Source organism: Falco biarmicus, chromosome Z (genome assembly GCF_023638135.1).
Source record: "Falco biarmicus isolate bFalBia1 chromosome Z, bFalBia1.pri, whole genome shotgun sequence".
NCBI lineage: Eukaryota > Metazoa > Chordata > Aves > Falconiformes > Falconidae > Falco > Falco biarmicus.
In genome coordinates, this window is record NC_079311.1 from 45,272,605 (window position 1) to 45,287,472 (window position 14,868).

General features: G+C 37.1%; 1 protein-coding gene across 5 annotated transcripts in view; it reads left to right on the forward strand.

Moving 5' to 3' along the window:
• PRUNE2 (prune homolog 2 with BCH domain) overlaps nt 1-14,868 on the forward strand; it is a 144,598-nt gene that overhangs the window by 39,648 nt on the left and 90,082 nt on the right. For all 5 annotated transcript variants that reach the window (XM_056325031.1, XM_056325033.1, XM_056325032.1 and 2 more), the window contains exons 5-6: nt 3,659-3,811; nt 6,137-6,231. In XM_056325031.1, the coding sequence (XP_056181006.1) occupies nt 3,659-3,811; nt 6,137-6,231 (248 nt within the window). The remainder of the gene's footprint in view (nt 1-3,658; nt 3,812-6,136; nt 6,232-14,868) is intronic.

The window sequence follows — 14,868 nt, forward strand, 5'->3', positions numbered from 1 at the left end:
GTGACAAGTGGGGAAAAAAAGCTTTTTAAAAACCTTTCTAAGACATCTGCCTATGATGAGGCATTGTTTCAGGCTTACTGCATTTCATTCTTGTATTAAGTGATAAATCCCAAAATTTCTAAGTTTGCTTTGGATCACGATATGCAAAGGGATTGACCCTGACGTGAACTGAGCAGTAAAAGGCAAAGGCTTCCAGTTAGATGCTGCAGCACAGTGCATATCAAAACACGTTCTGTTTTTACAACTTTACTGTAATGTCTGTGTCCTGCCAAAGGTGAGATCAAATCCAAGACAATCTTGCCATTGAATAAACTGAGAACTGGACACACATATGCAAAGCAAGAGGCAAATGCACACTAGTACCTGTTAAAATTCACAGTGGGCTACAATAGTGTGTCCTAGGCAATCATTCCATCCCTTTTAATTGAGGAATAGATAAAGAATGTCTAAGTTTCCTTCCACCAATCCATGTGTTTAGGAGAATTAAGCCAGTTTTATTGATGTGAGCAATGCTGCTGCAACACCATAGTAGAACCACTTTGCTGTGAAAGAAGTCCATGTATTATTTTAGCAAATGAATACTTCTTATGGTTTTTGATGCTGCATAGCTGTTATGGTTCAGGCACTTGATAAAGTCTCAGCCAGGCACTGACCTGGTTGCTAGGATTCTCTGGGTGTAACCACAGCTTTCTGCTGACAGTTCTGGTTTTTCCTGCAGTAGGAGAAATGTGAGACACTTCCTCTTCTTCATCCAGCTGCCTTCCTGTCTTGCTTCCCAGTCCTCTTTGCTTGGCTCTAGAAAAGCTGAGCTACATTGGGCCCGGAGCTAGTCAGTTTAATTTGATGTCCCAGCCCAGAACTTGACAGCAGAAACTGCCTGTGCTGGGTGGGAACACCACCTATTTGAAGTACATACATAGAAAAAAAAGTTAATTAATCTATTTAGTTTTTTTGTAATAGCTTGGGAATTGTTTCTGTGAGAAACAGGAAAAAATACTTTTCCTTAAGTTCTGGGACACAGAAATTGTCTTGACTGTTTCTATATGGTTGAGCTTTTACAATGTTTTAGGAAGGACATAGTTCTGCATTTGTCTTAGAACTTAGTCGAAATTCAGGACTGACTGGATAAAAACCGTGGTGTAGTTATTGTTCAGTTCACAATCAACCCTGTAACCAAGCTGGAATGTTTTGTGGCATATGGAGCTAAAATGAATCAAAAGTTGCTGAGCTGACACCAGCCCTCCCCTACACAGTAGTACAGTGTGTATAATCAGACAGACGATGAAGCTCACATCATGTTGACTTCAAAACTGATGAGACTGATTGGATACGCAACTCACACTGCATTTTCCAGTATGTTCAGTTTAAGATTTTATCTCCTTGGTCTTCCTCAAATACTGCCCCCACCACCCCCACAAAGCCACATGGCTGTGGTAGAAGTTGGACAGGTGGTATGTGTGAGGACCTGTGCAGACGGACAGGCTGCCTAGCTCATCCTGGTGCTGCTGGAGGGCTGCGCGGGGCGTGCTACAGCCTCCCTCCAGTAGGTACCTGTGTGATGCGTTTAGAGCATGTGTTGTAGGTTCAGTACTTTCTGCTGGAGTCCCTGTTTTCTTTGTGTGTGCATGAGCAATTTCTCTGGAAGAAAAAAAGGGTGCTGAAAAAGCAGAAGATTGCTGTTGCTAAAATAATTCATGTAACCTGGTCCCTGAGCTGCCGTTTATCCAGGTGCAGCTTTGTGCTGACTGGGAGTGTGTTGTGGGCTGCCTAACTCATTCTGGTCACTGCCTTCCCAAGGTGTGAACAAGAATATGTAGCACCGGCACTGTGATCTGGTTAGAGTGGGAACAACGAGAGATACTTTTAGAGGAGATACAACAAGGGATATTTTTAGATGAATCATCCTTGAGGCTGCTGATTGAGAAACTTGGTTCTTATAAAAGGAACTGAAAAACAGGCCTTGCAAATATATATAAGTATCTTGGGTACTTTGATATATCAGTTATTTACCTGAAGACATCTGAAATCTGCTTGCTGTGGTGCCATGTTTTCTGTACTTAAATTTACAAATGTTAGTCTGGGTCAGTATGCATGATTTTCGTGCAGTCTATATATCTTTAATATTTTTAATGCTATGGAGTAGGGCAGGAGCGTTGTCCCAAAGTGATGATAAGACTGACATAAAGGAAGGAATTCTGAGAATTAGAAGAATATTGGCAGTTACAGTATCTGTAACAGAAACACAGAATAGAATTTCATGTATGTGAATTTCCAGAAATTAAGATCTGATGGGGAACAGCTTTTGTCTTGTTAAGCATTACTCATTATTTGATCCACACAGGATTTGTCTAGTAAGGAGTTCTGCACTTAGCATGACAAAACTTTTGTGTTGCAAGTGCTTTATGAATTTTGAAGAAATGGTTTTCATTGTTTTATGTGATGACCACGTAAGAGAAAAATGGATACGTACTAGATGTTGGGTCCTAGTCGGTCTAGTGAGATTGAGGATGGCTATGTGCGAGTTTATCTCTTCTTCTTTTGGCTCTGTGCCGAAGCCTAAACATTTTGGCTTACATTGACCATTTTATAGTATTGTCCTGATCTGCTTATTGATCTAGCATGATGCAATGCAATCATGTGCTTGTTTGAAATCACTGTGCACAGTACAGAAATAAATAATTTCAGTGCTGAAGTATAAGATTTTATTATCCTTGATTTTGTGTGAGTAATTGGAAGTGAAGACTATCTTTGGATATATTAGTAAATGGGATCCCAGTCTCCAGGGAATGAAAGGGTGACTTTAAACCTTGAACCATCAGGAACATTTCACATCCAGGATGGAATATATGCAGCACATAGTTGTCTGAAAAGATACCAAACTCACCTCTATATTGTAAGAGCATACCGATTATGGTGAAGTTAATGGACTATGTTTCTCTCAGATTTTAAAATTGAATGCATCATTTTGTTTGGTTGAATGTGCTGTGCTTTTTTGTTATATTCATTGATGAGGAATCATCTGAAGTCAGTTACATCAAAATGACTAATGACTTTAAGATCATCTAGTCCAACCCCTCTGCCACATACAGGGACGTCTTTTACTTACCAGGTTGCTTGAAGCCCCGTCCAAGCTAACCTTCACCACTTCCAGTGATGGGGCATCCACAGTTTCTCCGGGCAGCCTGTTGCAGTGTCTTACCAATCTCATTGTAAAGGATTTCTTCCTTAATATCCATTGTAGCAGTTCATTTACACATTTCTAGATGGAAGGCTGGCAGTATGGAATTACTGTTTGCAAACATACCAACACTTGGTCTCATGGCTGGAGAGAGGAACAAGCCCTGATGTCCCACTGCTCGCTAGTGGCCATGCAGCAGCGATGCGTTAGATGTGTAGAAGTGTGCTGCACAGCATGGCAGCACTGGGACCAGCCAGTTAGCTGTAGCATAGGCCCTGACAAGCCACCCAGTTCAGATTTTAGAAACTGCCATCATGTTAGGAGGATGTGTCTGTGAAAAGCATTCCATATCTAATTCAGTGAACTTGTCAGTGGAAACAGCCTCCGAGAAGGAAGGGGCTTGGATGGCGATACAATAAACAGTCTTGTTTCTCTTTGCTGTTTACAGGAGGCATTAATTTTTGTCTTTCAATGTTTCAGGAAGCATTCTCTTCAAGTGCATGTCTTTGGAAGCTGACAGAATTACAGACCAACAGGAGAAAATACTGTCAATCCTAGAGGAAAAGTTTCCAGATCTTCCCCCACGAGAGGAAATTATCTCTGTTCTCCAGGAGACTTCATTTAACCCACAAGGTAATGCAACTTGCTTCCATGTTTCAGACTCTTTAAAAATTTAGTTAGGTAATGGTATCAGAATATATCAGCTTATTGTGTTAGGTGAAAATAGTTGGAGCATGCTACCTTCATTGACAGTTACATGTATTATATTTAATTTTAAATGAAGTGGCCTACGTTCTGAATCATGGAATTGTAATTTCTGTTGAGGAACTACTGAACTCCTAAATAATCTTGTATTGCTTTTACAGATAAAGTAAACATTAATTTATTTCATATATTGATTTTACAAGTGTATTCTAGTAAAAAAATTGTGCTGATGAGGTACAGGTGCTTAATCAATGTGTCAGCCCATGTGCAGACATAGGACTGCAGTTGCCTATGTGGTGTGGGATTGGATTTTATCTTCTGAACCTTCCCAGATTTATCAAGTGCTGTGTACAGGTGAAGTGAATTTGGCTTCAGACCAAGATTAAAGAAGCAGTGGGAAAATTGCAGTTCTTTATTTTCTTCTGCTGGAAGTAGATGAACATAGTTGTCATTTTTCCAGTGATCAAAAGTGGGAATGTTTGAACCCCAAATTTGGCAGCAGGCTTTTGAAGGGATGCTCTGAAAGCCTGAAGAAAATCATTGCAATAACTCACGTTTTACTGTCTTTGTTATATGGCATTTGCTATCAAGTTACTACCAAAGAGTGAGTATTGAATTTCTGAGATATTTCTTGGTTTGATATATCAGGTATGCACAGAGTCCATACAGACTCATAGTCTTCGTTTACCATTCTTTATCCGCTCATCTGCAGAATTCTCCCATGTGAATTCAGACCATCAGCCTGAGGCAGCTGCCCTAGCTGGTAGTTAAGGACAGAACCTGAGGTGCTGCTTCACTTGCTCTTTCTTTCAGTGAGGTTGCAAGCTAAATTAATTCGGGGCTATAAATCTTAACATAGTTCCCTGAAGTTCCTCCAGACATTAGTCAAGGAATCATAGTTCAGAAATGAATTGATTTCAGCCTGGATTGGAAAGACCCAGTGGCTTTTATGGAGCTCAGTTCTTAGTTCTGCCAGTTGCCTGGGAAGTTGGTTTAGTAATGTTTGCCATGTACTTGGACTATGAAGTTCACCCTATTATCCAAGCCAAAGCTTGGACAAGTAGGTCCAACGGATTCAGTATGCGTGGCATTGGTTGCCAGTAATTTTAATAAAAGAAATAATGGTTTATTGGCCTGAATTAATGAATTCATTTGTCTGAGGCACAGTGGGCTGTAGTCCACCAGAAAGTCTACAAGTGATCTATAAATATTTTTAAAAGAACAGATACATAAATGTAATAAATATGTGAACATTAACCAGTTCATCTTTTTGTTAGATTGAATGCAGTAGCTGGACTCTATACAGGAACAGTAATGAGAGGATTAATTTCACTGGCTTAAGATGATATTTGGCTGCCTCTTAAAAGTCAGTCACGCAAACACATTTTGGATGCTCTGCTACTACGCTTTACAAGTCTTTGGACATTTTAGTTGCCGCCCTACATTGAACCAAGTGGCTTGCAGCTTTCTTTATACGGACGTTTGGCTATCATGTCTATTTTTGATTGTGTGACATGACCATGGCCCTGTACATGATATATATTTATTTTTAGAATCTTTACAGCATTTTAGACAGACATCTCTCTCAGAGAGAGAGATAGGTGGATTTTCAATACATCATACCTAAATATATCAACATGCCTCTTTGCAGCGTGAAGCAATTCCAATTTTACACCATAGTTTCTGATGAAAATATCTGCTTTTATTTCTATGGTACTAAACATCTAGTTGGTTCATTCACTGTTTGATGTGTATAAGCAACACCCATTGGTGTTGGTATCAGTTTGTGAGAAAGGTTGAATGACTTCCTTTACAGAATATCTTAAGCCTTTTGCTTCTGAATATTTTATAAATACCATAGTATTCCATATGAGGTTTTCAATATCTTACTCATTCCAGAGACGTTTTGTGTTAGTGATTTCATGTTAGACTATAGGAATGGTTTGTCTATACATTATCATCAACTGGAATTCTGTTTGCTTAAAAAATGTGAGTGTTCACACAACTTCATTGCAGGAGACTTAGTTCTTCATCCTTTGCTTTCCGCCCCCCCCCCCCCTTAAATCTCTTCCTTACTTTAAGAATCCCTCTAGAAACATTAAGCTTTGAAATATTGTTATGGTTTTCTCATAGGATGTCCTAAAATATAAAAGGCTCAACATTAAAGTCTAAGCTGTGTTTTTAATTTATGTTGCTGCATCTGTCAGCTGTAGATGCTTGTATATATTGAAATTCTACTCTCTTCTCAAACAGGTGTAAGTATTGAGGAAATTATGCTGAAGGATCTCAAGGAGATTTCAGATGGAGAAATCAAAGTAGCAATTAGCACAGTGTGCATGACACTGGAGGTAAGAGGAAATCTAAACAGCATAGTTGGTAAGCAGCCCTGTTGCATATGGAGATGGTTGTTTAACAAAAGTTTTGAGCCATTTATTTTCTCAAGATTTTATATAAGCAGAATTTTAAGTGATTTAATTAACTCTGAGAGAAGCAGTAGCTTTTTCTAGTCTGACTTACATGGTTATGATTATATGATTATTCCTTCATGTTTGTCTGTACCGTGGTGGGTAAAGACAGTGACGTCAGCAGATTCCGGCCTTTGGGTAAACCGAAGATGTGAGCTTTCTGTCATACTTCAGGAGGTAGTTACTAAGACTTTGTCCTACTTACACACTTACAGTGTGGCATACAATTTATAAAGCCACTCTAATACTTACTCAGCTTTTTGAGAGGAGGGGATATTTTTTTATGCCTTCTATAAACCTATCTTGAAATTGCCTAATGAAGTGTGTCCATTGCCACATTGCCTAAATGAAAATGTTGGTAGAAACAAAAGGACCTTGATGGGACAGAAATTCCTAGAATTTTGATCTTTTGGATCAAAATTATACATTTGTCTTTATGAGCATCCCTGAGACAGCCTGAAAGTGGCTGCTTGGATTGTCTTCCTTGACCAGTCCCAAACATTTTGTAATTGCTTGGGGAAAACTTTTGTGTGGTATATTTTGTATTATTTCAAGGTGATTTGTGTTACTCATATCAGTAGCTATTTACCTTGACCTGAAGTAGATATAAATGTTATTTGCTATTATGTAAAAAATATTAATTAAAACTATTAATGTTCAGATCACTGAACAGGTGTGACATGGCAGTATTAAATCTGATGGAAGTTTGCATAGTGATGTACAGATTAATAACTAAACTAACTAGATTGAAGAAAATCTCAACAACAAACACTTCTACATGGTATATATTTGCAATTTGCAATCTCACCATTTGGCTGAAGGTCACCTGTGCTAAAGTGTTTGACATGCAAAGGAGGTTGTCATCTTCTACTTTATTTATTTTCCTTTTTTTTTTTTTTAATAGACTATGTAGAATTCAGGCCTTGTACTCCACAGATCAAAGCTCCAGTTAAATGTGACTGAACTCATTGTTACTACTCTACATAGTCAAATTATATCAAATCGATAACCTAAAACTTGTTTTGGGTGCAACTCACAAATTGAATTTGGCAACAGTAAGTTTTTCATAGTCCTAAAAGCTGGCAAATTTTCAAGCGTCTTTCAGTGATTATTAACATTTGATGGTGACGTACTTTGTTCAAGGAGTGTCAAGATCTGGTGGTCAAGCAATAGATGTTTTGTAATTGTTTTTCTTAGTGGCCATTGTGGAAGAGAAGGAGATTCAGTTACATGTAAATAGAAGAAACTGGTCAGTGTTTTACTGGTGTTACATGTTTTTTAATCCCGATCTGTTGTGTAATTTTGTTGCTAGCATTTTTGATGTTATTTCTCTGGAAGTTACATGTATCTCTCTTCACTTTTTGCTCTCTTTTTTTCTGCTGTGAATAGTTTGTTTCTGAAAGAGCTAATTTTTCAGAGATGTAACTTTTTTTTTCTAGTTACAATGTTTACAAAGTCACACTTTGTACTAAAAGTGATCTTAATTTCGTAGTTGGGATGGAAGTCTATTCTGTGTTTGCTGCATTACTGCCCTCTGTTCAAGTATTTTCTGAACTCACTCATTTACAGTGCTTGACCAACACAAGGCCTTTTTTACTTGGTCTTATTAGAGCAAAAGGGATGATATGGTCTGCACCATGGTAAAGCAGATGGCTTGTAAAAACATTCTGCCCTAGTTACTTTCCTCAGTATCAGAAAAATAACACATATAAGGGAATTCCAGACAAAACTTTCCAGACCTGTCTATTCAGTTTAGAATTCTCTTATGAACTCAGAATACACAAACTTTAATGACTTTAAGATTCTTCCACAAAGTGATCTATAGACAGTACCTGATTAAACATTACAGGAACATGAAGGACAGGCTTGGTTTTGCTGCAGGTATTGAATCTCTGATGTGTTTGCTGCTTCAGAAATCTCACAAGGTCAATTTTTATTTTTTTTTTTTTAAGTCAACTGATATGCAGAAGCATCTTTCATTAAAGTCCTTTCTATAGGCTTGATTATTTGCTTTGGTTCAGTGGTCTACCATGTAGGTGATACTGCTAAGAACAACGATTATGTTTATATGATTATAGTTGGGTAGAGTAAGCTGTTCACAAGCATGCATCCCCTGCTGCACTGGATATGTATTGTGAGGAGTGAAGATGTTGCAGCCCAACACTCAAGCTCTGATTCCAGTCAGACTTTCACAACAGCAGAACAGAGATCAGTAAATCTGATATTCTAACAAATGCCACATCTCAGTAACACGTACTCAAATTATTCTAAGATGTCATTTCTGTTTTTTTGAAAAGTTCTACAGATCTTTGTTGAAAGTAGATTCTGAAAAATATCTATTCTTGAGAGGCTGGATGCTTTTTCTAGCAAAGTGTTGACCTGGAGCAAAGTTCCTTTCTGTCTTCTACTGCTGATTTCCTATGTTAAATAAATTGTTTCTTCAGTTTCCCTTCTGTAAATGAGGATAGTAATCTTCTATTTCATAAATGTGTTGTGAATTTAAATTAATTAAAGCTTGTGTTAGATATGTTGCTATAAACCTATTTTATTAGTATTTATTAGATGCAGATTTCTTAGTATCTGTGGGAATGTTATCTAAGTTCTGTACTTTGTAAGGGAGGAAATTATGGTAACTAGTAAGTCATCAGTTTTAAGTTAATACTCATAATTACTTCTAGTCCTCTTGCATAGCAGTACATGTCCTACAGACATGTAGGACACATGCAAGTACATACTTGCTCTCCAGTTTTTCATGAAGACACGAAAACAAAAATATCAGTGTAGTTGTTCTCAGCGCTTTTTATTTGTGTGTACATACTGATATCAATCAACAGTATAATTTACTTTCATTTTCTGTTGGCTTATTAGTTGACAACTGACTGATTTTTGAGTCTCTTGATAAAAGTGATTCACATATTAAAGAAATGGACAGTGTTGTCATTATTAATAAAGGCAGGGAAGACATTTAATGTGGATGTGTTTAGGTTTCTGTAAGGGGCTGTATGCAGCTTTGCATTTCTTGAGATAACTACCTTTGGATCTGGGCTTCCTGGATTTGGGTAGCATTGAAGCTGTTAAGTTGAAATCAGACCCGTGTCTCCAGTGACTGGCTGCCAGAGCATATGCTACTTGAATTTCACATGCATGGCAGCATTTTTTCAAGAGAAGGACAACAGAAAAGTGACAGCACCCAGATCACAGTTACCTCTGTTGCCTGTGCAGGGAAGTTTCCCCAAGTCATAATAATGATTACTCCTAGGATATTGTAGCAAAATCCAGTGCATGCATTACAGTTAATTTCTGTTACATTATGTTATACCCTGAGAGTGTATTTTGCTTGTTCTCTGCTGGAATTCTCTTGGAAATGAGAAATGTCTTCTCAATGTGACTTTGTGTGAAAGTAATTTTTTGCCTGGGAAAGAAATGCTTCCTTTGTAAACTGAACTCTGTTCTCTGGTTTCTTAAAGTCTAGTGCACCAGAAGGACAAGGTTTCATAAGTGTTCAGTTTAGTTGAAATGGCTTATGATATTGGAATTTAATAGTGTGTTTGTTCGACTAAATCCTTAATCTTTTGCTTCATGAAAATTTATTCTAACTGCTCACAGAAGTTGCAGTAACTTAGGAAGACAGTAAATCACAGTAAATCAGGTTTCTCCAGAGAGAGGAAGGGTGATCAGCTGTAAACAAGGCAAAGAGTCCATGATTTTCTGCTATTGACTGTTGCAGACAAGGGAATATTTGAATTCTGAAGGCTGACTGATTTGCTGAGGTTCTTGCTCATGTTTCTGGCTGTGTCATCTGAAAAAAGTTCATCAAGACAGTTTCCAGGCTGTAGAGGTTGTGTAATCTTTTAGTATTGTAAGGTTGGAGCCACCTCTTTGTGGGTGCCAACAAGAGATTCAGAGGAAATGTCAGAGCCTCAGTGGGGGCTGCTGTTGCCAGTGTTGTTGCCCCAAGAAAGTGACCTGTAAGTTCATGCCGGCACAGTGAGCTTGACTGTCCTTGGGTAGCACCTGGTAGTCCAAATGAGTTGAGGATGCTACCAAGGGAAAGTTCTTGCTCTTGCAACAACTTTCCTCTTTGTGGCTCTGAGTCTCAGAGAAACTCAAGAGTAGCTGTTCCAGCAACACTAAAACAGGAAATTTAGAAATGTTTGGGTGCATGGTGGATCTGCTTCCTAAGGTCAGATCTCAGAGAGATGGTTTCATTTTCAGGCCGTTTTGCAGTAGTAGTATGGTGTACAACTATGTGACTAACTTGGACAATACTATTTGTGTATTATGAAAAGTGATGCCTTTAATACTTCTGTAAAGCAAATCAGGGATCTGTGTCTCAGCTGGAGCATGTCAGACAAGTGCTAGGTAGACCGTTGCATGCAGTTAAGTGAGATGACAACATGCTTGTTTGTGAAGGTTTGAACGTTTGTTGTCTCTCTGTAATGATTGGACCATAGTTAGGTATTTGGGAACTTTTGTCTTGCAGTATAAATATAAATATATTTTAAATGGCATCAGATTGGTCCATGAATTTGTTTTTAATGCTAAAAACAAAACAAGAAGAAAACCCCAAGTAAACATGTTAACATTTAATCTTCCAGTAATGGAATTGGAAACAAAATTCTCAGCAACTTACAATAGCGATGCTGTTCAGAAGTGTTTTTCTGATGCCTGTTGTGAGAAGTTAGGGTATGTAAAATAAATGATGTATGGAGCTGTAGGAATGCGACTTTTGCAGACTACCTTATGTCTAAGGAACATTAAACATAGGGTTCTCGTTTAGCAAATAAATAACCATTCATTTCAATGGCTGCATAGTCTGGACTTTTGTGCATATTTTTGCAAAGATGAGAAGAGGCCATTAGGGATTTAATATAAAATAAATCGCCAAGGGGTCTTCTTGTAGTCCTAGTCTTTCTGCCACATGGTGTGTCACTAATGTGCATAAATGGGCTTAAATGAATTTGTTATCTGTATTACATTTGCAGTATGTATATATTTATATATTATTTTTTAATTGTGTTTAAAAATAAAACATTAAATACATCATTTCTGAGAGTTGAAAACATACCATTTTTAAATAAATCAGCCTTAATTAAGGTCTTAAAATGTCAGTGTGTGAGATCTGCCTGTAGGAAAATGTGCAACATATATAGCAGACAAAGCTGGAACATGCTTTCGTCTGCTTTTTTAGAAGCGTTAGAAAGGTTAAGTCATCACCTTATAGGGCTGAGTAATGCAGCCAAACATGCATTAATGTAAATACCCCTACACATGTTTAAACATCAGACTGCTGTGTTTTGGAGGACGGTAGCAGTTTTGTTGATGCCTCAGGTCAGCTGAAGTACCCCAGTTGTAATGAGTACAATCCAAGGTGTGGAAAGCTGAGGCAGACCTGCTGAATTCTCTGCTGTAGTTAATTACTCGTCTCTACAGGTATGAAAGGAAGCTGGTGAGGAGAATCCTAGACTGTTTTAACTGCTTCCTAATTAGCAATGTGAAATCAAACGGCAGCAAAACTGACATTGATGACAGTGATCATGAAGATTGCTTATAGTTTTAAAATCAAGACCAGATCCCTTCCAAAAGATGATGTCAGGGTGATATGAGCTAAAGTTCCCCTCTCAGTGAGGTGTTTCTGCATGAGGTCATGTAGGATGTCAAGCAAGGTGTTCACTATGGTCCCTTGCGAAGCAGATAGATATGTAAGCTGGTAAAACTGGTCAAGACTACCATATTTATCAATCGGTCCAATTCAGTCTGTGCTTAAATTATTAAATAATCATTTATTCAACTGTCATTTTTGCAAGGTGTATTTGATTATTCTGTTCTATACTGCTGTCATAACTCTGCAAACCAGAAGCACCAGAGATTATGTACTTGCAATATCTCTTTAGGAATGCACGAGGTATACAGTGATACCAGGTCTGCAACGGTATGTATGTACGGTTGCAGTCAGGATTTTGGTGTCTGAAGAAATTGGGTAGATTTCATCTGCTGTAATGTGTGTGATGTCTGGTCTAAATTTGACCCATGCTTATAATTTGACCCATTGTTTATAATTTTGCCTTTACTGGTTTTGTTCAATCTTGGTCCAAAAATTACTAAACAAAGTAAAATAACTGAGAATTATTAAAGGAATAAGCATAGACATCAGATTAATTAACTAACATTACAGTAAAAATGTGCCTGTGTTTACAAGTACATTGTTCAAGAAGATAAACTGTATTTTCTTTTGTATCATTTATGAAATGTGTTTAAATAAATTAAGATAGTTTCTTTATGAAATACAGCTGTATAATATGCACTGTCTGTCAGCTAAATAAAATGCTATCATCTACAGTATCATTATTGGACTGCATTCCTGACTTCTACAAAGCTGACTAATTTATCATTTGTGTATTCTTCTAGTTCTTGTCAGTAGCATCTCAGCTCAGCTGCTTATGGGGCATAGACATTGACAGCGGGAGGTGCTGTTTTGAGAAATGTTCAGCATAAGAAGAGTTTTTTCTATGAAATGCAATACACTTTTTTTAAATTTCAATGTAAAACCTAACTTGGACATGTAATATTTTAAGATCTGTCCATAACACGTGAGAATAGAGGAACGGATAATAGCTAGGGATAACAACAATATGAATACTACAGAAAAGTTAAATTTTATTTTCTGCTATTTAGTTTATGTTTTTTCTTTGCTATTGTGTGGGAGAGAACTTAACTGGAACATTAAACTGTTGGTCCAACATTACAATATAATTCCAGCTGTGTAATAAAACATCTGCCTTTGGGTCTGCTAGTGTTAGTGTTGCCTTACCACAGAAGACAGCAGTTGTGTCCGCAGCAAGTGACAGAGAGGTGCAGGGTATTTCTAAACAAACTGCTTTTGTAGGTATCATGTAGAAATTAAAAAATAACCCTCACATTTAAGTTCATGCAGTATTTATTTAGAGTAGTGATATTTTAATGCAGAAAACCAACAAAATATGTACACTCTGTCTTGAGATACTAATTTTATTCCTTCTGTTTGGCAAAGCACATGCCTAAAACACCTTCTGAACTGGAATGTAAGTGAATGCTTAACACTTGTAAACATTACAATAGCCTTTGTTTTTAGCACGCACCATTGAATTTTACACCTTCCGGTACATATCAGGAGCTAGTCCTGAAACTATTGGTTATTTTTAAATGTAGGAACATTTTGAAATTTTGAATTAGTCAGATCAAATGTTCTGTGAGATTTTTCAGCATTTATCTGAAACTGTCAGCATCTGGTTAGATGATGACAGAGAAGAGCCTTCTTCTGACTGTGTAATTGTGTACGCTGCCAGGCTTACTTCAAGTCAAGTCTTTTGTCTGACTGAAAATTTCAGGTTTATTTAATTTTGTATACATTTTAATATATTTCATTTATAATACAGGGATAAAAAAATGCCCAGAATTATTCAAGTTGAAACCCTTCAACCCCTATTTGAGACTCCAATTCAGAGTAGCTAAGAACACCAGCTGTAATTCTACCAAAGAATAAAATTTTTCTTTCTCTCTTTCTAGGAGACGGATAAAGTTTTCTCTTAGAAAGATCATGCTTTTGTATTGTGAATTATTCACAGCTTCTGTGCCTCTCTAACAAAATGTAGTTTTCATCATAAAGCTGCTGCATGAATGTTACTTGCCAAAAAATATGATTTCTTCTGCAACTCCATAGCTAGATTGCTTGTGTAAATTTTATTTTTTATATTTAAGTGAATACAGGTTAAGTCTAGCCTGCAAGCTCTTTGACCCCTAAAAAACCTACATTCAGAACTTCTGTGTATATTGCAAGTATTCCAACATCTTTTTGACCATTTTTCCCTTTTCTGTATAGACTTGATAAAGTATCAGATTAAAGTTCCTTCAAGGCAATTTTGCATTGCTTTGGGGATCGATGTACTATTTTTCTCCATAGAAAATCTATGTACAAATATGTTATTTTTTGTCCTGACATTGTTCCGTTTCTGAAATAATTACAATGTCTTTAACCAAAGTTTCTAAGTACAGGTTAAATATATTGATTATGGTAAAAGAGTAGGAAGTGTTCAGGGGTTAGGTAGGTTTTTAGCATTTCTTTTTTTGCTATCTGCTTTTTATTTTTATTTAGTTGTTTTATCTGAAGAGTAAATCTCAGTAATTTGAGTTTCATAACTTTCTCCCTATTTGTCATGCATGATTAGTAACAAGATCATGCTTTGACTGAAAACTTAGCTATGGAGAGATTTTCCTTTCTCATGCTAGCATAATTCTTGTGGTTTCATACAAAGCCACAGAGCTCTCATTGCTGTTTAGGTAAAAAAAGCAAAACAGGATACAGTTTTAATCAGCATTGATAGCTGCCAATGCTTCAGAATTTCTTATGCATATTGGACAGCTGTCTTCCAGAACTCTTACAGTCCCCTTTCCTTCTGAACATGAGATAAACACAGTACTTCAGCTGACATAAAACATTAAAAAGTTTACTGAGGCCACTAAATTTCTGCCAAATGCAAACTA